This window comes from Apis mellifera, linkage group LG15 (assembly GCF_003254395.2).
Source record: "Apis mellifera strain DH4 linkage group LG15, Amel_HAv3.1, whole genome shotgun sequence".
NCBI classification, from domain to species: Eukaryota; Metazoa; Arthropoda; class Insecta; order Hymenoptera; family Apidae; genus Apis; species Apis mellifera.
This window is the reverse complement of record NC_037652.1, coordinates 7,795,845-7,819,330: the sequence shown is the minus strand read 5'-3', so window position 1 is coordinate 7,819,330 and position 23,486 is coordinate 7,795,845. Positions and strand designations below refer to the sequence as shown.

Below are 23,486 nucleotides of genomic sequence, written 5' to 3'. Positions count from 1 at the left end.
CATTTGTAATTGGAAAATTTTGCGTAGAAAATTTTATAGATACATTGATCAAAAAAAGGTAAGTATAATTAAAAAATTAGTAATATTAATAATAACTTATTTATTTTTTGTTAAAATGATAACATTAAAACAAATCACTGTATGTAAAGTTTCTTTTTTTCAAAGAAAAAAAAAAAAGTAAGAATTTTCCCTCCAAATTATTTTTCATTAAAGAAACATCTTTCTGAAAGAAATAATGTTATTATCACATAACCCCATATATTATCTAATAAATATACAATGTGAATAAATGTTGATTCTTATATTGTTCGTTCTATTCGTGTTGTTATTACTTAAAGACAACTTTTTGTTCAAAGGTTACGAAAATAAATACGTATATATGTGTAATATATAACATGTAATGTACTTACATGTATATATATATATATATATGCTTTATATTTTTCATTTATAAATTATTTTACAGTTATTAAATTAAAACTTTTTTTGTTAATTTTTTTTTTTCCAAAGTTTATATTATATAGATCGTTTAAATAAATTTAACTTAATGTTATTATTTTCTGGTACTATTATTAAAAGAATATATCAAAGAAATAGGCTATGAAAAGTAAGTTTTACTTTTTTTAAATGTTTTATATTGTTAAAATATTTTTTTAAAATTTTCGAAGGTTAAATAATTGTGCTTGTGTGTATATATATATATACACACAATATCGATAGAAATAGAGAGAAAAATAAAATAAATTGTTGAAATTGATTTCCAATATTTTTTGAAAAGGATTTAATATTTAGATTTAATGATCGAGAAAAATTAATTAATTGGTTTTAATATTAATAATTACAGGTTAAAAATAAAAAGGATTTACAAGATTTTATACGTAAACTTATAAGATGGTGTTTCTTCGAAAAAAGTTCGATAGTGTAGATATTTAAATTTAAAAAAAAGTAAGACATTTAAATACATTATTATGTGATCTTTTTTTTTTTATTATCTTTCAAACTTTTTTTAAAATCTTTGCGTTTCTCGTTATCGTTTGCAGATAAATTTCTATTTATTATTTTTATTAAAAAGAAAAGAAAGAAAAAAAGACGAAGAGGAAAGTACAATGTCTGGTTGTAAACAAATGTCCATATTATCATGCATTAACGAATTAGATGAATCTTCGCCAAGAAAATGTGCAGATCAAGCAACAACTATACTCGTATCACCTATTTCTGGAATTGTTCATAAATTGATGAATACAACACTCTCGCAGCACAATTGTTCTAAGCGCAAGAGCAATATAACCAACGAGAATCTAGGTAAAATAGAATCCATTTCTTCTTAAATATGAATTTTATTTTTTAATTATCAGATTTTTTTTCAATTATGCGTATTATAATATTTATACAATAACTCATTCCTGATTCATAAATTACCCATAGTTGATTGACTGAAAAAGATGTTTAAGTTGTATGTGGAGGGGAAAGGAATTAAAAAAGAGGTGATAAGGGTATGGAAAGGAAGAGGAGAAGGAATGGAAGAAATAAATTAGTCAGTTTTGGAACAAATATCTTGCATTGAACAGATAGAAAATCAATGTAAAAATGGATTGTTTCCAAACGTCTTATATCTTTTTCCTAATCTTTTTGTTAAAACTTTGAGATGGCAATGACTCGTCTAATCTATAGAATAGAATTAATAGTGAAATTTTTACATCAAAATATAATTGTTCAACGTTTTTAATCGGGAGAAAGAGTCGTTTGGATTAAAAAAGGAAAGAAAAAAAAAAAATTTGATTAAGAATTCGGTACATAACCGTTAAAGGTTACTGATCAGAACTTGAAGGTTCAGATTGCAAGACCTGCCTTACCGGCTCCACGAGAAATGCTAATACACCGAAACCCTCGAGAATACAAAAACCTCCGAGGATACCCCTCGCACCTTATAGACCCCTGAAACCCTTTTACCATTACTTGGTCATTTTCTCTCCTCTTTCCCCTCCTTTTCTTTATTTCTTTCATTTCATGCGTTCACGAAGTATCTCTCTCTCCCCTCGTGTCGCTTTTCTTCCTTTTTTCAATCAAGCTTTTGTACTCGTCAAAATATTCCAATGTGACGTTCAACTTTTATTACCTGTTCGCGACCAATGAGATTAGAATTATTAGAACAATTTTGACGTTTTTTATTAGTTCGAAAATAGACGTTAAAAACGTGCATCGTTTATCGCACGCGATACGAAAGAACGCCGTTAAACATATTTAGTTAGCAGCTGTGTTATTTCATGAACAGTGACCTTTGTTTAATCGCCATTTGTGCTTTATCATACATTATGCTGCAATACATATGTATATATATATACACACTTAATTACACATTTTTAAGATATTCTTTTATATTGTTATTGAAAAAGAGAAAAAAATTAAAAAAACAATATATTTTTTAATTTTTCTCAAATCTTTCAGGAACAAAGAACACGATTGTTAAAATTAATAAGTAAGATTGTTAAAAAATTATTGCTCAGAAAAAGAAATGATTTTGTCAATCAATTTGCAAAAAAAGTAGTTATATATAGTTCTACTCTCGATTCGAAGTTGGTCATGGTAGAACGATTTGCACCTGTGTAGGAAACGAGCGATACATATTTTCCTCGTTACACGATTTGCGCCATGTGCATTGCGCAAATTCTTATCCATTCTCTTCCATTTTCATAATCCATTTTGACTTGGCGAAAAAAATGAATTTTAAACTTTTCTTCTTCGCTCTTATCATTTCTCTCGAACTCGATCGACGCCAATTAACACTTGTCGAATTCGATAAGATATGCGAGTCTTCTCTTATCGACTTATTTTATTTTAAAATAAAATAATCCAAAGTATGATCAACGGAGAGAGAAGAGAAAGAAGTAAGATGGAAAACGATAGAATCGCGAGAGGAGGAAGAATGTATAAATGAATGAATGGAGAGGACGATGAAAATGAGGCAAATAAAGAGTAGGCAGGACAGTAGGGAGAAAGTAGAGGATAGGTAGAACAACGGGAGCAATTAGGTGTAGTCGGAGTACCAGAGCGTTGAACGATAGAGGGCAGGAGAACGATGGGGCGCTAACGTGTGCCTCTGGTGTCTCCCGTGCTCCTGGGATATTCCAAGGGGTCGGCACTTACCCCACTAGGGGAAGGTAAGGGCTCAGGGGGCAGACATATGAGCACACATGGGACGACAGTCACCACCTGGCACTGTGTAGCCGAATGCTTATACCATCGCCAATCGAGTATGTACGAGCGTATATACGCGAGTGTGGTGGGTAGCCGAGTGAAACGCGTTGCAACCCCCCAACCCTCCACTTGGCTCGTGCCATCGTACATTGTCGTAGGCCTTTCAGCTTTCGCGTATCAACTCGAAGACGGTTAAACGCCGCGACCATATATATATATATATGTATATGTATATGTATCCTCCTCGGCTTCTTCTCTGCTTGCATAATCATTGTAATCCGTCCCTCGATGAATTCGTTCTTGAATGATGTATTTCGGAACGAAGGATGGGTTCAAATTCTAACCGAGTTGGACAATGAGCTTTATCTTTTATTAATTAGGTTAGTAACGTTTACCATTCGAGATTCGTTCATTTCGTTCCATAGTTTCGAACGCTTCTGTATCGGCGATCAATAACCAGGCCGTACGTATACCCCTCCCGCATAACGTACCGGGCATGATTCATAACGTACTCTAATGATTATCGAACATACGTTTAACATCTGCATCCTAATCTCTCTCTCTCTCGTTCTCTCGCTTAGCCCGGTCCAATCTCGTGATGGCTCTCTCTCCACAGTTAGCTCGCCCGTTAGTCGTTATTTATTCTTTATTTATAGAACAGATATTCATGTCAAAAATAGATCTGGTAGGAGGAAAGTCGATATACGAAACGTGTACAAATGCAGTTCCACCCTAAAACCTCCCCCCCCCATCTTCATTCTCTCTCCCTTGGCGGTATATATTTAACCACTGTCACTGCGCGTTTTTTTAATTTATCCAGAGATCCGTGCTCTATTTTGCTCCCCGCTTTTCAGTTCTTTCTTTCGCTTCGAGATATTTAAAATTTTTATAAACGCGAGTAAAAAAAAAAAAAGGATCGATTAATCAATTATTAAACGAATAATATTATTTACATTTGATATTTTTCTTCGTTTTCTTCGTTCTCGTAATCCCTTCGAGTGATTCATAATTTGTTTGGCAACGCAGGTATATATGAATAAGGCGCGCGGTGAAAAGGTTGGTGGTCAGTCGCGAAAAGAACTCTATTCGTTTCCGTAACCGTAGCCGCATCGCCGTAACTGTAGCCGTAACCGTAACCGTAACCACCGTAACCGAACTATCTATGTTACCGTGCAAAACAAAGGAAGTCGAGTTAGAGACAATAGTCTCGAGATGGGAGAATGAAAAAACTTATTATTTATTTGTGTCGTATGAGGAAAAAATTGGAATGGAAGAAAAGATATATTTTTATGTTAGAAGTATTTTTCTTCTGCGTGTATAATCGATTCCTTCTCGTTTTTACCGATCGAGCGAATAATCCTTGCACAGTAGGTACAAAGATTCTCACTTCGTAAGATTAGACCAAAATAAACAACGTTATGTAAAGATATAGTAGCGCGTAGCAAGAAGCTAGCCACGGGTAAAAAACGAACAATTGTGATATACGTTCGTCACAGAGAGTGCACCAACTTCCTGCGGAAATATTTTACAGTGGAGCAGTAACGAAGAAAGGCGTTCCGGTCTTCTAGCGACCCTATTTTCGTATTACGATCACTCTTCCCTTATCCTTTCCCGCAAGATGCCTGTTACCATTCGATAAATAAAGCGTTCGAATAATTACGATTCATCGATTGATTCAATCAGAACGTATTGTTTTGGATATTTATGAGATATTTATAAGAATATAAGAAAATTTAATAATGTTAATTTTCTAGATACTTTTATAGATATATATGTATATGTATATTTATTATCTATTCTTAAATCAAAATCTTTCGTTGTTTTTGATTTCAGACTCGAACCAACATGGCCACTCCAATCACGGATACCACGATACGGGGTAAGTGTATTTTCTGTCTCGATTTTGGTACACGAGTAATTCGTTCGAATTGTTGGTTTTTTTTTTTATTTATGGAGCGTATTCCATGGATATATTTTCTGAAACATTTTAAAGACAGTTATAAAATAATCTCGCGTTCGATGCCTCGCTTACCGCTAGAGGCCCAAAGTGCTGGTCAAAACCATTCATGTTTTCTAGTTCCATTCATTGAGCCTCGCGGGGAAAATCCACTTGTCTTCTCTTTCTCCGATTCCCACCGCTTTTGCTATTCATTTCAACTTCGATACTCTTCTCTCGTATTCTTCCATTTCGAATTATTCTTTCACTTTTTTTTTTTCCCCCTCCTAATCTCTTTTCCTATTCCCTTCCTTTCCTTTTAAAATTAAAACTCCTATTATACAAATATACAACACGAATTTCGTGTAATAAATTTATACGAAACACATAAAAAAAAATGTGAGAGAAATGTGCGCGTTTTATTTTTATCTTTTTCGCGTTTTTTTCGCAGTAGCCGATTATACGTATTAACTAGTATATACCAGTAGTGTTTGTATCTCTATTTTCCTCTTCGTTGCTCTCATGACGCGACCGTTAAAAAATCAAGCAAAACGGTTCGGGCAAGCAAGTTCATCGTATCCCTACTCGCCAAGAATAACACCGCCCACTTCAGCTCGTAGACGGCTCGGTGTGGTTGGATCGTGTATACGTTTCAACGTTTTTACACGAGAGATCACACGTGAACCACGTCTCGGGCGACATTGCTTCCGTTGACTACGTTTACATGCATATATATATATATACGTGTATATATACGTTACATGTAATAATTGACAGAATTTCCAAATCGTGCCTTATCGCAGTTCCCTTGACATGGTTCGACGATATCTTTAATTCCCTATAGCGATACTTTAATTACTTTATGGCACCTCTTTACGAAATTGTTTGAACGGCGATAGAGGCTGTGACATACTTTTAATAGCTCGCGATAACTAAATTTGTTTCAACTAAAATAATTTTAAGAATTGGTTAATAGGAAAATGATTTTCGTAGATACGTATGCACCATACAGAGACGAGAGATCTATGCGTTGGTCTCCCTCGTGAATGCAAATGCTTTGCGTTCCTTCTAAGAAAGCCGGCTGATTGGTGGGGGGGAAGAGAGACGAGAGAGAGAAGGAGGAGGTGGAAGAAAGAAGGGAAAGAAAGAGGGGATATTATTGGCGGACGTTTCCCGCCAATATTCCCCACTCTAAGCTAACCGGTTTGTTGTTAGAGGGACCGACCTGCCTCTTTTGGAATATTTCTCAGCTGATCGTCGCAATATTACCACTTTTTCCCATCAAATTCTATTTTTCTCCATTTTTTTCTTCGTATCATTTCCTTATCTCTTCCTTTCATCTTTATCTTTTTATAATTTTTATCGAAACAAATTTTCGACAGATGAAAAATTTAGGAAAGAGAATTGTGCGTGATAGTTGAAAATGTGGTGGTAATAAAATATCTCGAACTCGATCGAGATATGCTTTTTGTATCGATCTTTTTGTGCAAGTGTGGGAAGACGGCTATTTTCTGTAGTACCTGTGTCTCTTGGTCACGGGGATGCGTATAGTTACCTGAGATCTCGTCGAAAAAGACCCCACAAGAGGGAAAGCTGCGTTTATTCGTTTCTTTGATCTATATGTCGCGCTTTATTGTTGTGTGGGACCTGCTGCTAAAGCATTTTCACGGTATTTTCATTTTTTCCAGAAAACGTAATATCTACTACAATTCGATTTAACGAGTTCGAATTATTTTCGAAATTATTATTATCATTATTATTTTTATATAAGAAATAATTCCGAAAGAATGTAAAAGAAAAAAAAGTACACGTATGAATAAATACAAGAAGCAAAAGAAGAAAAGTAAAAAGTAAGCGTACGATGCGAAAAGAATGCTCGGCCGACCTAACCTTGTTTGAAACGTAACGATCGTAACGGCGAAGCGAGATAGCGAAAAAACACGCGGGAAGCGATACGTTGGATGCGCGGATAACGTGCGTGATCGTTCGTTGCGAGGCAACCAGTTAGTGCGAGGAAACGAGACGAGGCGAAAAGTATTAAATAGGAATGAGCGGGAAAAGGTATATAGGCACGAAACCAACGACCACTCTGCTCGTCGGCGTTAAAAGTATGAGCGTAAAGGGAACGAAATTGTGTTGGTGGCGCGGGTAGGTAGGAGGAGGTGAGGAGATAAGATGAGACAAGATGAGACGAGACGAGACGAGACGAGACTGAGACGAAACGAGACGATGCTACGTGGCCGGAAAGTTAAGCGGCGCGGGGGGCACGGTGGAGAGAAGTTGGTGGGCCGGGGGGTGAGGATCAGGCCGAAGGCTGAATGCCGGGCTGGGGCTAGGGCTGGGGCCCGGGCGAATAGGCCGACGCGCGGCAGAAAGCAAGCTCGGTCTTTTAAATCGGCGGCTATGAGGGATTTAAAAATGGCCGAGTCTGCCTACCCTTGACAGCCGTCCCTTCAGCTGGTCGGGCAAATACCATCAGCTGACCGGTTTTGGAGGGAAACCAGCAGAGAGTGTTGACGGTTTCGAACATTTTCGCGAAATGATCGTTGACAGATTTTTTTATCCGTTCTCGTTTAATTTATGTATCTTCGGCGAAGGTACATAATTCCTCTTTTTTTTTTTTCTTTTTTTTTATTTTTCTCGAAGATAAAACTTTCGAATCGCAAGGAACGAAATGATAACCGATGACGATAAACGATATTTTGATCGAAATTTAAAAGAATTGTAGCGTGCTCTTTAATGCTATGAATGAATGAAAATTATTGCGTTATCGTTTCTAGAAAAAATTTGAATTTGGAAACCGGGTTGGATTAAAAATACGAAACGAAAAAAATCATTGTACTGGAAGCAGGTGTATCGTACACGAATAATTACGCGAGCACGCGAATTAGCGAGTACGTTGCGCGTCACAGGGTGTCTTTTGTAATTCGAGATCAAAGGGAAAGAGCTGTTATCCGTGTGTGTACACATAGCTTCTTTCTGAACAAGTAGTGGGGAGCAGGTTGTTATTCGTACTTGTTCGATTCACTCCCGCACAGGTAGCCGCACAGCGGAGGTAACCTACAAGCTGGAGCTGGACCAGAAAGCCGAGAGCTAGCCGGTCGTGGAAAGAAAGAAATCGGATGCACGCCTCGACGGCTCGTTTAAAGAGATGAATTTTATTATGAATTTTGTTATATACCTCCCTTTCCTCATTTATATTCGTCTCTCGAGAGACGAATATAATATATACGCATTCTTTTCTTTTCGATTTTTCCTTTTTCTTTTTTTCTTTTTTTTTCCCCTTTCATTCTGCTTCTGCTTTAAAAAACCGAGTCGTAATGATCATTGATATCGAAGATGCGCGCGCACGCGTCGCGTCGGTTAAACCGTTGTGCAACTTCTTCCTTCCTCCTTTCAACTTCTTTCCCCGGTATTCACTCGGTTACGCGCCTGTTTGTCTGCATGCCTGCATGACTACCCACACTTGTCTCCCCATCATCCCGTCACTTCATCCGCCTCATCTTCCACGCTTCTCGCGCCCCCCTCTCTCTCGAATACTCTTTTCGTTCCTCTCTTTTTCTCCCTTTTCGTATCTCTTTCCTCCTTCTCCCTTCCTCCTTCCTTTCTTCTATCACATCCACCCCACCCACCAATCTTCACTTAACTCTTCCATCCTTCTCCCTTCTAACTCATCGCTCCCCCCCTCCCTCTCTCTGTCTCTCTTCGTTCCTCTTCGTCCCTCTTCGCGCTTTCTTTCTCCTTCTTCCCCCGTTTCGTTTCGTTTCGTTTCGTTTCGTTTCTTCTCTCTTACCGCGTATATCCTCTTGCCACCTTAGTTCTCCATTTATCCGTTACTTTTTCAAAGCGTTTCAACTCTACTCGGTAACGGTGGATTTTGCCCCCAGCAACAGCGCCCTTCCAACCATTTTTTTTTCTTTCCCTCCTACATTACGCCTTCTTTCACCCGCTATTCTCGCTTCCCCTTCTCTATCTCCCCTCCTCCTCCTCCTCCACCTCCTCCTCCTTTCCGCCCTCCCTCCCTCCCTCCCTCCGTCCGTGTCTGTCTCTCGTTCGCACACCAATCAACCAACTGAAGCGTCTCTTACATAAGCGTCCAGAAAACTCACGCAATATTTTATCTGCGATTACCGAATACCGAATGCCGGTCGGTTGAAATCGGTTTCAATAAAATTCATTTGCGAATCGAGATCTGCATCGAGAATCTGAACCGTGTTCTAGTAGAGGCGGTTTCGCACGATGCGCAAAACGAACAATTGGAATCGGCGGCCTTCGAACGCCGCGGTCTCTCGCATTCTCTCATGGCAACTGAGCTAGCGTGAGAAACTTTACGTTAGGTTATAAACAACATCGTCGTGTCAAATTTTCACCCTTGAGATCCGCTCGATTCCTTCAACAAATCTGGAGAAGAAGAGAGAAAGAGGAAGAATCGACGACTTATCTTTAACGTTTCTTTATTTTATATCCCCCCCCCTCGTGCGAAAAGTTTTTCAATTCGAGATCCTCGACGGACGGATCCGTGCAAGGAAGTAGTAGTACGTATATCGGAAAAGAGCAAAGGACATCTTTCTAGGAAGGTCGAGGTTTACGAGAACGGCAAAGAACGGGTCGAAGAGAACTATCGTTGTCGGTTTGAAAGAAACTAAAGGTTGAAGCGGCGGAAGAGAGGAGAAGCAAAGCCAGGAATGGATAACCCGGTGGTGGGAGATATTAAAGAAGGTTTTTAAGCTTCCGTGGTGTTGGTCTCGCACGGTGTATGGGTGGTAAATTGCTTTGTCGGAATGTTAGAAAAGCTGTGGCATATATTAGAACCGGCCTAAAGAAATTGAACCATTAGCAGGGGTCGTATAATGCCGACCGTGTTATTAAGCGCACGGCTTAACAGGGAAACATTCCACATCTCGAATAAACGAAAATATTCAAATGGGGAGGGGAGGACGTGGTTACGTAGGCGTATGATGTAAATTTACATTCGAATGTGGTTTACGATGTAAACCACGGGGTTCGTTCGAGAGATCGGATCGAACCGATTACACCTCGTTTCCCTTTTTATGGAAAATAGTGCCACAATGTATACGGGAATATATATCGATAAATTTTCTCAAATTTTCGCTCCGCTATACTTCATCTTTGCTGCTGCTCGAAACAAGTCGAATATTACGGAATATTACGGGACTCGTTCGTTCTCGTTCGTTATTTTTCGCACGGATGCCCTTCAAAACACATGCATCGATACCTTGGCCGTCTTCGCTTTATTGTTTGTAAACAAGTGTGCCGCGCTTTCCGTCCTTCGGTGCCTCCTTTTCCCTCCTCCTTCCTCGTTCCTCTCCTTCCCAGAACGATTAATATCCACGAGTACGACTTCTTCGTTTCTCCGATATTTCTTATCCTCTCTCGTTTAGTAGCTCTTCTCCCTTAACTGGCATTCCTGTCTCCATGTCCCCTATTCCCGTTCCCGGATCCGCTGATCCCCGTGCCTCCACTTCTCTCTCGTGGCTCTCTCTCTCTCTGTTCGTACAATACGATATATACCTTGTGCATTGGTGTATCCATCGGATGGTCGGTCGGTTCAATGTTAAGTTTCTTTTTCCCTGGGGTTGAAGCCGAAGTCGTGTCGTGGGGTTGTCGAAGCCGACACCGAGGAAACGAGAACGGGAACGAGAGCAGCAAGTCTGGATCCCGAGATCGAGACGCGGCAAAACAGTTCCATGGGTGGTTGTTCTCTCCTCTCCTCTCTCTCTCCCTCTCTCATTTTCCTTCTCCTCTCCTCTCTCGTCTCTCTCCGCGCCACGGTTGCACCCCTCTCTCGGCCGCACAGACGCACAGGAATACACGAGAACGGGCGCGCGCCCCCCTACCGTCGGCCCTCTCTTTTTCTCTTTTCTTCTTCTGGTTCCCGCGCACCGTCGCGAACCTCAGCGGTGTCGCCTCTCCCCACTATGAAAGACCACGACCGACCGTTGAGATTTAAATTCCTCTCTGGGTGGACGGAGAGAAGAGTCTCCCGGCCTGGGAACGGCAACCTTCCTGCGTGCGGGACGAGGAGAAACTCATCGTCTCGCCGCCGCTTTGACCGTCTACGCCGTTCGACCATAGTTCTTTTTCGTTTCGTTTCTCATCTCGCCTCTTTTTTTTTTTTCTCCTCCTTCTCTCTCCTCTCTCTCTCTGTCTCAAACGATACACAACATATATCTCGCGAGCCAAATTTACAAATTCGCGGCAAAGTGGAATTGTTGTCTTATTCTTTCTCGTGGAATGGAAATTCCTTTCGAAGGGACACACGGAAGAGAAATCGGTTAACTGTCAAAGGAATCGACGAAAACTTTAAGTACTCGCGTTCGCTTGTACGCTTTTTGTTACGTTTCTCGTCTTATTTTTATTTGCAATGCGTGCCGTTCACCAAAAACAGCTGGTGAGAAAGTTTTTGGGGACCGGATGGGGAGAGCGAGAAGACCGATGGTGAACCGGGAAACACGTGGAATGTGGACGCAGGGGAGAGACGATGTTCATTCGTTCGATCGCTCGAATATAAACGCGAGATATGTAAACGCGCGGCCAAGTTCGTTGAAAGCTTCTCTCTCTCTCTCTCTCTTCTCTTTTTCGAATATCGATCCTACGCTGCGCATAGGAAGGAAATCGGTTCGTTCGAGCGTTCCATTCGAATTTTGGCATTGGAGTAGGAAGCGTTACACGCCCCCATATAACACTTTTGGGCCTCCCCCATGAGGGCACTGTATTGTCTAATACCGCTTGCTGTTGCGATATACGGTGTACACGTACGGGTGCAGCTGTTACACGAGCTTTACTCGTACGTAAATAATCAATGATGTCGCGAAACGACAGTTTCGGTCGGTATATCAATTACCCGTTGTGTATTACACGATTGTTCAAGCGTTACGTACGTTTCTCTTCTATTATTATTGTGCGATGTTTGTTTTAATTTTTTTTTCCTTCTCTCCCACTTCCTTTTTCTCTCATACGTGCTTACTTCTCACGTCTGGATACCGGTTCAGCATCGGCCGAGAGATTCTTGATAACGTTAAAAAAGATAGACCAGAGAAGAAGGATGTAGCGAATAAAGAGTAGTAAGTAGAGGAAGAGAGGAGAACGGCTGGAGTGGGAGAAAGCGAGAGAGAGAGACAGAGAGAGGGAGAGAGAGGGAGACAGATGATTGGGTGATAAAAGCAACGGACGAGCGAAACGAGGAAAAAGAGAGCGAGATATCGTTGCGATATTTCGGTTGCGGTTGAACGTCGATAAGAGTTGGCCGTGTTCTAAGGTCTTGATTTACCGACACTGTCCGTTCTCGGAAACTTTATGCCGTTCACGGTTTTAATGCTATTCATTCCTCCATGCCTCCGTTTCAGACCTATCTATCCATGTCAATCGCTCCTTTTCCATCTAAGATGTTATTAATATACGAGATATTATTAATATATTTTATTTTGTGTAAAATTAAAAGTAAAGGATACAAATTGTAATACAATTGATTTCGACTCGTTTTATAATTTTCGTTCGGCTAATCGATAATTTCGGGCGTAAACTGTCTTACAACAAGCGAACGAGAAATTAAACTATTCAGAAACGGTATTCGGAACAGGTATACGTAGCTACTTTAGATTATATTGAACCATGGTCATATTTTATTTTATTTGTTTCGTTCGGTTAATTATTGGAGAAATATATTTCTTCTAATCCCTAGTAGTTAAAAATGATCGATACCTAAGCACCAATATAACAATAAATCACTGGCTGCTTTGTTATTTAACATCTGGTACGAAGACATTAGGAGAGATTTCTTTTTTCGTAAATTCGGAATGAATTTAGACAATCCGGTATGTTTATTTTTTTCCAATGGGTGCATTAACGGTATATCTACTTAATAAACATATAATAAATCAGTACAGAAGTACAGAATCGTAAAGAGAATCGACCTTCACCTTTCGGTTAACGATTAAATTTTGCAATTTCAATATGAAAAAAAAAAAAAAGAAGAAAAAACTGATTTTAATATTTTCGACGTATCACATGTAAGAGTATGTAAAATATCTACCAGGTTAGGAAGGGATTACCCACCCCATTTTTTGTCCTTGCCCTAGAATTGTTGCAAAAATCATTATCATCTGTCTTGGCCTGTAATATCGTTGCCTGAGAATTGCAAATAAATTCCAAATATTTCCTACGATCGAACAAGTGCTCCATTTATCCTCTCCCAGAGGTCACGCCCTAGAATTGTTATTAAAAAAATCCATTACCCATTTATCGCTCGGGATTCGTAAACAAATCTCACCTTGGCGGAGATATCGATTTTTTCCAAGTTCCTCGAGTTCGAACGAATTGCTCCATTTAATCCCTCCTCTCGTTTATCTGCGTGCACACCGTTATTCCGTTATCGTTTTTTTTTACGTTTTTAAAAAATTTATCCATCCTTATCTGTTTATCGCGCGAATAACAGGATTAACGACACCGACGATTCGCAAACAAATTTCACCTTGCGAGAGATATCGTTTCAATTTCGATGTCATTTCTCATTTCGAATTCCTTTCCGCGCGCGCGCCCCCCTCCCCCCCTCCCCCTCTCTCTCCTTGTACCTTGCCCCTTACGCTCATTTGTGCCTCGCGTCTTACACACTTACCTGTCCTCTTCATCCTGTTCTCCTCCCGTCTCTCGTCCTCCTCCCCGCCCTTCCCTACGATCCTTCACTTCCCAGGGTGATTATTTTTTCTCTGACTTCCCTTCGTTTTCGTCTATCCAACCAAACGGGAGGGGAGGGGAGGGGGGGTGAGGGGACTTTTGATAGCTGTTGGCGAGGGGTTCGGGGCAGTTTTTCTCTACCCTTCTCTCCTCTTCTCTCCTTCGTCCTCCTTTCCTCTCATCACGCTGTTTCTCAGCGTATTGCGAATTTCTTTCGATCTCTTGCCGCTGCATCTGCGACGGCTGCGTATATCGGACAAGAATAGCGTAGAAGAACGTACGCCCTTCGGAGAACAGATGATGATCTACCCGTTTAGGGTAGATTATTTCTAGAGTAAGGTTATCTTTGTTGCTTTTCTTTTCCAGCCGTTATCTCGAACCGTGACGTTGCTTGTACGTCATTTAATGATTATTGCGAAATTTATATTAATTAATATTTAAATATAATATATATTTCCTCGTCAATACGGATCCGAAATCGTAAAGTAATACCGAAAACGCATTAACGTTTTAAAATCTGAGAGGAATTAGGATTAAAAATAATGAAATATAATTTAATTACAAAATTTACATTATATATATATTATTATATATATATATTATATATTATATTATATATTATATTATAATAATATATATATATTATAATATATTATAATATATAATTATATTATATATTATTATATATATATTACATTATATATATATATATATATATATATATTTTTATTATAATATATATATATATTTATATATATATATATATATATATTATTTATATATATATTTAATGAAATTAAATTTTTATTCTATCTATGTACAAATTTGTTTAACAATTTGAAAATTGTTGCTTATGAGAAATATATATATATATATATTCAATATAAGGAACGAAAGATGTAAGGCGAACGATGAGTTTAAATGTTTGCCATTCCCGTTACCTGATTACGTAACTGACTGCCTAAGTTTCCTTGCTGATATGCATCGTCAATAAAACGTCAATGGGGAGTACGCGATTCTATAGAAATGTACGTTCCACCGACCCGTGGATGTACCACGTGTATACCGCGCGATCGTATTTTGAACGTGGCATGTGCGCGCACATACGCACGGCGGACACGTACGTACGGCCAGTGTCTGTTACATCGTACACGCGTATATATGCACTTAGTGGTGCACCATCGAGGTACCCATGGTCGGCACGTGCCAACCATCACAATGGATACGGCCATCTGCACTCCTTCTTATAGAAAAATCAAAGTCGTAGGGAGCCGGGTCGGCGTTTGCCCGATTCCAACTTCCCAATTCCCTTCGCCAGTCCGTTATACACGGTTCAAACCGTTCGCTGTCCGCGAAAATGTGGCGGATTGTAACTGTAATTCGTGTTAGACGCCCGTCTCGCTCTTCCTTCGCCGTTCGATCGATTCGACAATTTTTCTTCCTCTTTTTTAATTAAAGTAAGAAAATACACTCGTAAATCGTATTTTCCGTTTATATTTATATGGTAAAAGATTCTTGTAAATATACCTGCGATATTTTCAAAGTGTTACTTTTATAATCCAGTGCCTTTCGACTCGGCAATAATTATTATGCCAACTACCTGCACCAGTATTTCCTTTTGTCGAAATTATGGAAAGCGAATAATAAGATAATTCTTCGCAATTGTTTAACTTTGTATTTTTACAGCTTTAAAATAATTTTAAGTCTCGGAATTTTTGGAAATTTTCTATATATTTCGAGGATATTCTATATATTTGTAGGATATTCGTTTAAAGCGAGATATTTAGCACGGAACTTAACCGAATAATTTGTTCTAACGGGGATGGTTAATATCGTAAAACCGATTATGCGACGTAACGTGGATTAAAGAATTGTCTCTGAAGGTGGCGTATAAACGTGGCGCGATGACGAATAAGGTGCATGATCAGCCAGCTGTGCGCGAGGGGTGCCTCTGCAACCCCCAATATACGGCAAAGTAAGCAGCTGAGCTACCCCCATGGTCGTGCAGCGCGTTACCCGCGTTCGATGCCTTATAACGAATAATCTTCACATTTATGACTACTGGGAGCAAACCGATGGTTCGTTATATTCCGTTATATCCTCCCTTGCTCACCCTCATCTCTCCTCCCCTCCCATCTTCTGAATTTCTTTTTTTATTTTTTTTTTTTCGCGAACTAGATAGAAGAAATAGAGTAGAGTATTATTATAAATTCATTTGCATTAAAGCGTCGGGCAACACCTGTGACACGATGTCGATGACTTATATATATATATATAAAGTCGAACAATATCTGTTTACTGTTTATTTATGTTTTTTTTTTTTTTTTTTAATTTTCGTATTCGTTACCTATTATTATTATTATTATCGTCATATTTTCGTGGAAGGTTTCATTGTTGTTGTCGCACGTTGTTTTCCGTGCCGTTTCGTGAAATTTAATAAGACGTTTATTCGCGCGCGTGGGCGAGACACACGGAATCCGCGTACATTTGAATGTTGCACGGGAGTACCTGCCGTGTGAAAATGTTTGTGAAGAATGTGAGGGCGGTAGATCGAAGATCAGGTGAAGCATTGTGATCGGTAGAATGAAAAAAACGGACCGAGCTGTACCTGCTGCTAAGAGCTGCATCCTTCGGAATGGTCGGTGCATCAGTCGGCAGGAAAGGGAGCATTGTGGTAATGGGAGAGAGATGGGAGAACAGGCCCTTTCAATGTGGGCAACGCAGCTCCTACGGTCGGCAACCTTTTCCGGCCTGGTATCGAAAGTAAGCTAGCCAGTGAATGACCGAGTATGTGTATATGTACTCATGACTATGAGCGCATATGTGAGAAACAGAAGAGAGAAGAAGAAGCGATTTAAACGTTTCCTTTCTTCTTCCTCTTCTTCTTCTTCTTTATTTTCGTTCGTTTCCTTCTTTCCGTTTCTTTTTTTAAATATAATACATGTGTATATGTGTAATTGTAGTTAGTTTTGATATTATTTTTCGAAATAATTTTTTTGTCGAAAAAAGAAAATTTTAATAATAATATCGTGTAATAAATAATATATTCGACGATGAATGATTTCAATTTTTTTTTTTAAATCTTTAAAAGAAATTAATATATTTAATTAAGAGAAGAAATGAAAAATGAAATAGATGCATTTCAGGATTAAGATTTAAATTCGAGGTAAATGTGATGAAGAAGAAGAGATGTGATTGCTTTTGATATGTTTCGTATATATATATATATTTAGCAGCCGGTAAATATATCGGCGAACGATCGAACAAATGAACAGGCGGATGTAACGAAACACGGCGGCAAAGAGGCAGAAAAGGGCCCCCCATAGCGGTTGCCTTAAAGAGTGGATTCCGCGTTCCGTTCTCCCTACACGCCCTGAGAAGATTTAGGCGGGCCCTTTCCCAGTTACGGATTGGTCGGCCCTTTCCCCCCACCACGCGAGGCCAGCTCGTATAAAGACAGTCCTTCCCGCCACGCCAACCAGTTAATACGCGACTCTTGCGGTGCCCGTTGGTATATATCGATCTTTGGCAGTGCTTGGTGTGACGTGTGGCGAGTTTATCGCCCGAGCCTCTGTACACCGTCACTTCTTTTGTTGATGATAAATACGATCATTTTGTACGGTCACAGTGTGCTTTGTGTGTATATAAATATTTTTTTTCGATCAATTCGTTTCATGCGTGATCTCATTGTTTCTTTCCGAGTGTGATGTATTGGGAAAGTGTTATGGATTCGTGCGATGTTTGCCAGTGTACAAGGTATGTATCGTAACAACAATTTTTTGTTTTAATTAGACACGATTAAAAGGATTGAAACAATCACATAACTTTGTTCCTTTTTTTGACGTACTCGTGTATAGATATAAATTTCGGTGAAATAAAAAAAAAATAAATATCTTTTGCGCGCAAAATTTTAATGTTAATTTTATACATTTCTTGTAATTCTTGTTAGCAATTCGTTTCGTACTCGTGTTACAAAATTATATTGATATAATTTTATTAAAATTAGATAGATTGTCTTTCATTTTATAGAATGACAGGTTGAATGATAATTTTTAAATTTATATTATTTATAAATTCAATTACAATTAAATAAATACGTTGTCACAGAAATTAGAATATTTACGCGCTTGTTAAATACATATGCTACATGTGCGCAAGCGCACATTATTGGCGCGCTCACGTTATTCCATAACTTTCTCGTCTAACATGTAGGCATTTTGGCGGTAACTGTATAAACAGTGTTCGTTAATAAAACGACAACAATGTGAATAATAAGAGAATAATGTGCTTTTTTGTATATCGTACAGTTTAGCTATATAAGGCATCTATACATCTGTAAAATATTAAATTAGTGTAATAAGAGAGAACAATAAAATGATCAGTTTCGAGGCAAGGCATGGATATCGTCGTTCTATTGATAAGTAAATACCATTTCGTTTCGAAAAACGTTGGTGACAAGGTTTCTAAAAATAAATTCAGTGAAATTGATGTGTGTACAATTTTGTTCACTTCGTGAAATGTTAATTTTCTAATTGTAACGAACCACGAATACCTATTTTTGTGTACTGTAGATATTGAGGTTAGGTTATTATCGTTAAGCCGATATTATTTTTTTTTATATGTGCGCAAAAAATATATCTGTATAAATATATCTACATATCAATTCTTTACAGGCTCTTCAAGAATGCTTTTAAAATTAAAAATACGGATGATACGGTAAAATCTAAACCAAAAGCACGACGACTACTTGGCATGGGTTCGCGTTGCTTTTCCAGTCCAGAACCAGTGTCGCCATCTTTCGACAAAGAAAATAGCGTCGCTTGCATATCGCATACATCGACTGCTAGCCCACAAAAGGTACATATATGTTACATATAGATTTTTTTTCTCTTCGTTTTTTTCTTTATTTTTTATTAATTTTACATAACAATTTTTTTCGTTAAATTTTGAGAAAACGTAAAATATTATCTTTTATTTCGTTACATCAATACAAAATGATATCATTTACTAATTTTTACATTATTAATTTATCAATTCAGTGTTTTATGAATACGTTTAAAATATTCATAATGTATATAGAATTCATGACAATAATATTCTTTTGCATTAATTTTTCTTTATCTTCTTATCAATACGCTATTTTATCATTTTGATCTAAATTTAAAAAAAATAAAATAATGTAACGCAAGCGGTCATTTTGAATATCAACGAATAATTAAAATTAATTTGATAGTATTTGATAAAAAGCCAATATTCTAATTTAATTGATATATTTTATCTGTAATAGATTATCGGTGTAAAGAGGCCTCGTCATCCGTTAGAAGATTGGGATCCTAACAGTCAAGATAGCGGATATGAAGCGAGTTTTCTTGAAAAGGAAGAAAAGTCAAAACGAGACAGGTTTCGATTCGTGGAGCCTCTTGCTGTTGCTCCTCGTCGAATGTCCGAATGCCGGAGTCCAATGGAATCTCCGATACGATCATCGCCGCAACGAGCACGAGTTGCACGACCATCGTTATTTCGAAGTCTTTCATCCGGTTACGAGAGTATGGATGATGGATTCAATGAGTTGATAGATGAGAATTCCGACAATACAACGGAATTACCGAACGGTATTTCAACTCTTCTTTGCGGCGATATTGTAAGTTGTGATGTAGAAAACGAAACCGTGATCTCCGACTCAAATCCGAGTACACCCGAATTTCCACGTACCAATAATGGTGCAAGCGGTTTTAGACGTTCATTGTTATTACAAGATGAAAGACAAGAAGACCGGAGGAATTCATCTCTTTCGAAAGTACGCTCTTGTTTGTTTCGTTCTCCGAACGCAAGTTCATCCACTGTAAACCCAGGTTTTGAAGATACTAGCCCATTGGCGTCGACGATACCTATGATCCGTCGTAGACGAATTTCTTCTGATTTTGTCGATAGAAACGGCATTGCGAATTGTGAGAATAATTCTCCATTATTCGTTCGAACGTTTAAACGACCCGATCCACCGATTAATGATAGCCCAAAATTAATAAAAAAATCACGAATGTCAAGCAGTTTCAATGATATTGCAAAGGAATGCGATATAACCGAAGGGATTACATTTGATGTGAAATACGTGCAAAGAAATTTCTCTTCTTCGGAATCAGTGATGCCAACAACAACAATAGAGGCAACAAACATAGAAGTAGATGTAGAAATGGAATCGGAAACAGAGACGGAGGTAAAGTCGGAAGATGAAACGCATGCGCACATTAAATCGGCCATTCATCGCAGTATTACCGACGCTGATCTTACAGGAGATTTCAGCAAACCGTGTGTTCTACCATTGGCCGTCGGTCACCACGAAGACTTGAAGTCGATTTCCGTCGATACTTTAGCTGCCTTGATACACGGAGAATTTAGTGATCGAATTGGTTCATTCAAAATCGTAGATTGCCGTTATCCATACGAATTCGATGCTGGCCATATTCAAGGCGCTTTGAATCTTTACAGCAAAGATCTTATTGAACAAATACTTTTAAATCCGCTGACAAATAGGCCCGAAATCCAACCAGATACGAATAAAAGAAGTATTTTAGTGTTTCATTGTGAATTTTCGTGGGAACGCGGCCCAAATCTTTCGCGATTTTTGCGCAGTTTGGATCGGCAACGTAATAAAGAACATTATCCCGCTCTTTACTATCCAGAAGTTTATCTTTTGCACGGTGGATACGAGAAATTCTACAAGGAACAGAAGGCGTTGTGTACGCCGCAGGGTTATCGACCGATGAGACATCCTGATAATCAAGATGATCTTAGACAATTTCGAAACAAAAGTAAAAGCTGGCAAGGTGAGAAGTCGAGAATCGGTGGTAGTGCAACGCGAAACAATCTGAAACGTTTAGGTTTCTAATTCTCCATTTCACTCTCTTTCCTTCTCCCTCCCTCCCTCTCTCATTCTCTCCCCTCCATTATCTTTTCTTTCTTCTCTTCGTTTCATTCTTACGTACACTCTACCAATTCTTGTCTTTCTCACTCTTGTTGTTTCATTTTTCAACAATTGATAATCGATTTGGAGTTGAAAGAATATGATCCGATATATAAAAATATACCGCATATATAAGTGCAAATTGCAAATAGTAGATAAAGTGAGATATAAAGAAGGAACATTTTTCTTTTCATACAATTCTCACGACAAATGTGTAGTTGTTCCTATTTTTACTTTTTTTTGTAAATAATGATAGTTTGTTTTGTTCAAATACGCTTAAATTTTTAGTTAAACAATTTTAGGAAGAGTGTACTTACACGTTTTTATAATAAAGAATAACGACAAAAGCATTAAGTTAATGCAGAGAAGAATACTTGCTCACCTTTCGGGTATTACCCTCGTGAAATAAAGTAAAATAAGATAGTGGTAGAGCAAAACGAGTCGATAACGATGTTTATATTCTCGGGCAGGTTTCCCAATTCGTATGTATTCAATATCGACGTTTTTTTTTTTTTTTTTATTAAATTCGCGTATATTTTTGCACGGAATTTAATATCGTTGTTGCTCGGGATACTCTGTTTCGCCAAAGTCTAGCGTGTATACACCAAATGTATAAGAAATGAGCGAGAAATTATTAGAAGATTGAAATGTCTTCGAATGTGCAAATTTATTTGTTATGTTGAATGTGGTGATGACGTACGCATGGTGTGTATTCGTGTATGTGCGTCGCGTGCGTATATGTGCGTATATGTGCCGTATGGTGTGTAAAGAAAGATATTAAAATAATCACATGTTACATGCATTTACTTATTTTATGTAATGATATATTATTTCAAATGATTAAAAAGAAATCTTTATTCAATTGTATATTTGTTGATTTATTAAAAAAAATTTTTTAATAAATAGTTATAAAAGTAAATTATAATAGGTAATTAAAAAATTGAAATTCAAAAACAATTTATCAATTTTCTACTCGAAATAAAGGAAAAAATATTTTAGAAATCTTTAATTTTTGATTAAATATTCTTTTAAATTTTTTTTTAACAAAATATATCTTGTACTGTATCTCACAATTATATATTGATTATATTATTTTTCCGAGATTATCATTCTAAATATATTTTAAAATCAAGAATATAATATTTATTACCAATATCTATTTTTTAACATTAAAAATTAAAGTACTTTAAAAAAAAATGATAAAAATGCGTTTAATTGATTCATATCTCATTTATGATTATCAGCAGCAAGTATAGCAGGACAGACAATTAAATAGTGCGAAAAAAAAAGTAGGATAAAAATATTGAAATTAACATTATCTCCAGAGTGCCGCAAATAAAATGCACAAGAAAAGAAAATAATAATAAGATGGAGATAGAATAAGAATTGATTATTAATGCCATCTCTTAAGAAATAAAAACAATTCTTTAAATGTTTGCAAAAATATTCAAGAGATGATGTTAATTGTTAATTCTTATTGTAAAATTAAAAAAATAGTTTTTATTTTTACATGTACATAAACAAATGCTTTTCTTTTTTTTATTATTCAATTTATTCTTTACATATATTCTTATTTTCTTCTCACACATTTTATATTATATCTATTTAAATAACATTTAAATTATTGACAAAATATATTTGTCAATAATGAAACAGTAATCAAAATGTTTCCAGTAACGCCATCTCGCGTTTGGACACTCAAAGCTTCGACTTGTTACTAGCATAACATAATATACAAAGAGGTATTCGAAGTTATAGACAAGGAAAGCAAGATTGTGCGAAAAGGACAGAGAGTATCTTCCTCTATTTCAAAGATAGAAAATGGAAAATTCATTAATTTTTCACGTTTTTTATTAAAAATTTCTTTATTTTCAAGCTCGTATCTTGAAGTTAGAATTCTAAACAAATTTCTCGTATCGGATTTAATATAAAATTTCTTTTAATTGATTATTTATTAATGATTAATATGTTATATCGAATGATACGAAATTAATTTCATTAATTTTTCATTATTATAATATTTATTTCTAAATATTATTGTATACATTTGAAACATTATTTTTTCCTCAAATATGAATTTTATTTATAATGTTGCTATAAATTAAATAAATAAAATGATTTATATTTGGATTTCGAAGTAGAATTATTAATTTGCGATTAAAAATACAATCCATAATAATTTATTAAAATTTTTAATCAAGAACTAGAAAATAATAAAATTAATTAGCTACATACATTGTTTTTCAAGCAGATAAATAATTTTATAAAATATTAAAAAGTTAAAAAGATTAAAAAGTAAATAATAATAATAAGAACAAAGATAAGAAAAAATTAAAATATCAGGAATATGAACGTAAGATAAAAAGAGAGAATAAGAATAAGAATTAACCATCAATGCCATCTTTCGAGTATTAAAGACATCTCTTTAAAAAATTGTTACTAAAAACATTTAAAAGATGGCATTGATTTTAAATTCTTATCTTATATTTCTCTTCGAGAATTAAGAGATGGCGCTAATAGTCAATTCTTATCTTATTTCTATCCTTCTTCAATTATTTTCTGTCCTTACGTATTGTGTTTCATTTGCGGCAATCAAGAGATGGCGCTAGTTTGACTATTTTTACTCTATCTCTGTCCTTCTCACACTATTTGTTTCATGAAAAATATAACTATAGATGGTGCTGATTTCGTCAATAGTGA

The 23,486-nt window shown here is 36.9% G+C and overlaps 1 protein-coding gene and 1 long non-coding RNA gene across 6 annotated transcripts; one reads left to right on the top strand and one right to left on the bottom strand.

Moving 5' to 3' along the window:
• Positions 1 to 844: 844 nt before the first annotated feature.
• On the top strand, positions 845 to 21,653 carry LOC726510 (M-phase inducer phosphatase 1). 5 transcript variants are annotated; one of them, XM_003250242.4, is made up of 5 exons: positions 845 to 945; positions 1,041 to 1,302; positions 5,029 to 5,074; positions 18,499 to 18,682; positions 19,113 to 21,653. In XM_003250242.4, exons 2-5 carry the CDS (start codon positions 1,107 to 1,109, stop codon positions 20,709 to 20,711), a joined length of 2,025 nt encoding a protein of 674 aa, XP_003250290.2. In that variant the 5' UTR covers positions 845 to 945; positions 1,041 to 1,106; the 3' UTR covers positions 20,712 to 21,653. The 5 variants fall into 5 exon arrangements, with proteins under 5 accessions (XP_003250290.2, XP_001122242.1, XP_003250289.1 ...); XM_001122242.5 differs by lacking the exons at positions 845 to 945; positions 1,041 to 1,302; positions 5,029 to 5,074 and adding an exon at positions 17,113 to 17,581; XM_003250241.4 differs by lacking the exons at positions 845 to 945; positions 1,041 to 1,302; positions 5,029 to 5,074 and adding an exon at positions 17,952 to 18,246.
• LOC107965624 lies at positions 9,038 to 14,341 on the bottom strand. The gene is made up of 2 exons (XR_001705759.2): positions 13,422 to 14,341; positions 9,038 to 13,357 (listed from the first exon to the last, which is right to left on the bottom strand). It is a non-coding gene; the product is annotated as an uncharacterized LOC107965624 (long non-coding RNA).
• Positions 21,654 to 23,486: the final 1,833 nt, after the last annotated feature.

Bases quoted from the DNA above. Each gene is read 5' to 3' on its own strand.
- LOC726510 (XM_003250242.4), top strand. From the start codon at position 1,107: ATGTCTGGTTGTAAACAAATGTCCATATTATCATGCATTAACGAATTA. The intron at 1,303-5,028 runs GTAAAATAGAAT...TTTTGATTTCAG, and splicing joins TATAACCAACGAGAATCTAG to ACTCGAACCAACATGGCCAC. The intron at 18,683-19,112 runs GTACATATATGT...TATCTGTAATAG, and splicing joins CGACTGCTAGCCCACAAAAG to ATTATCGGTGTAAAGAGGCC.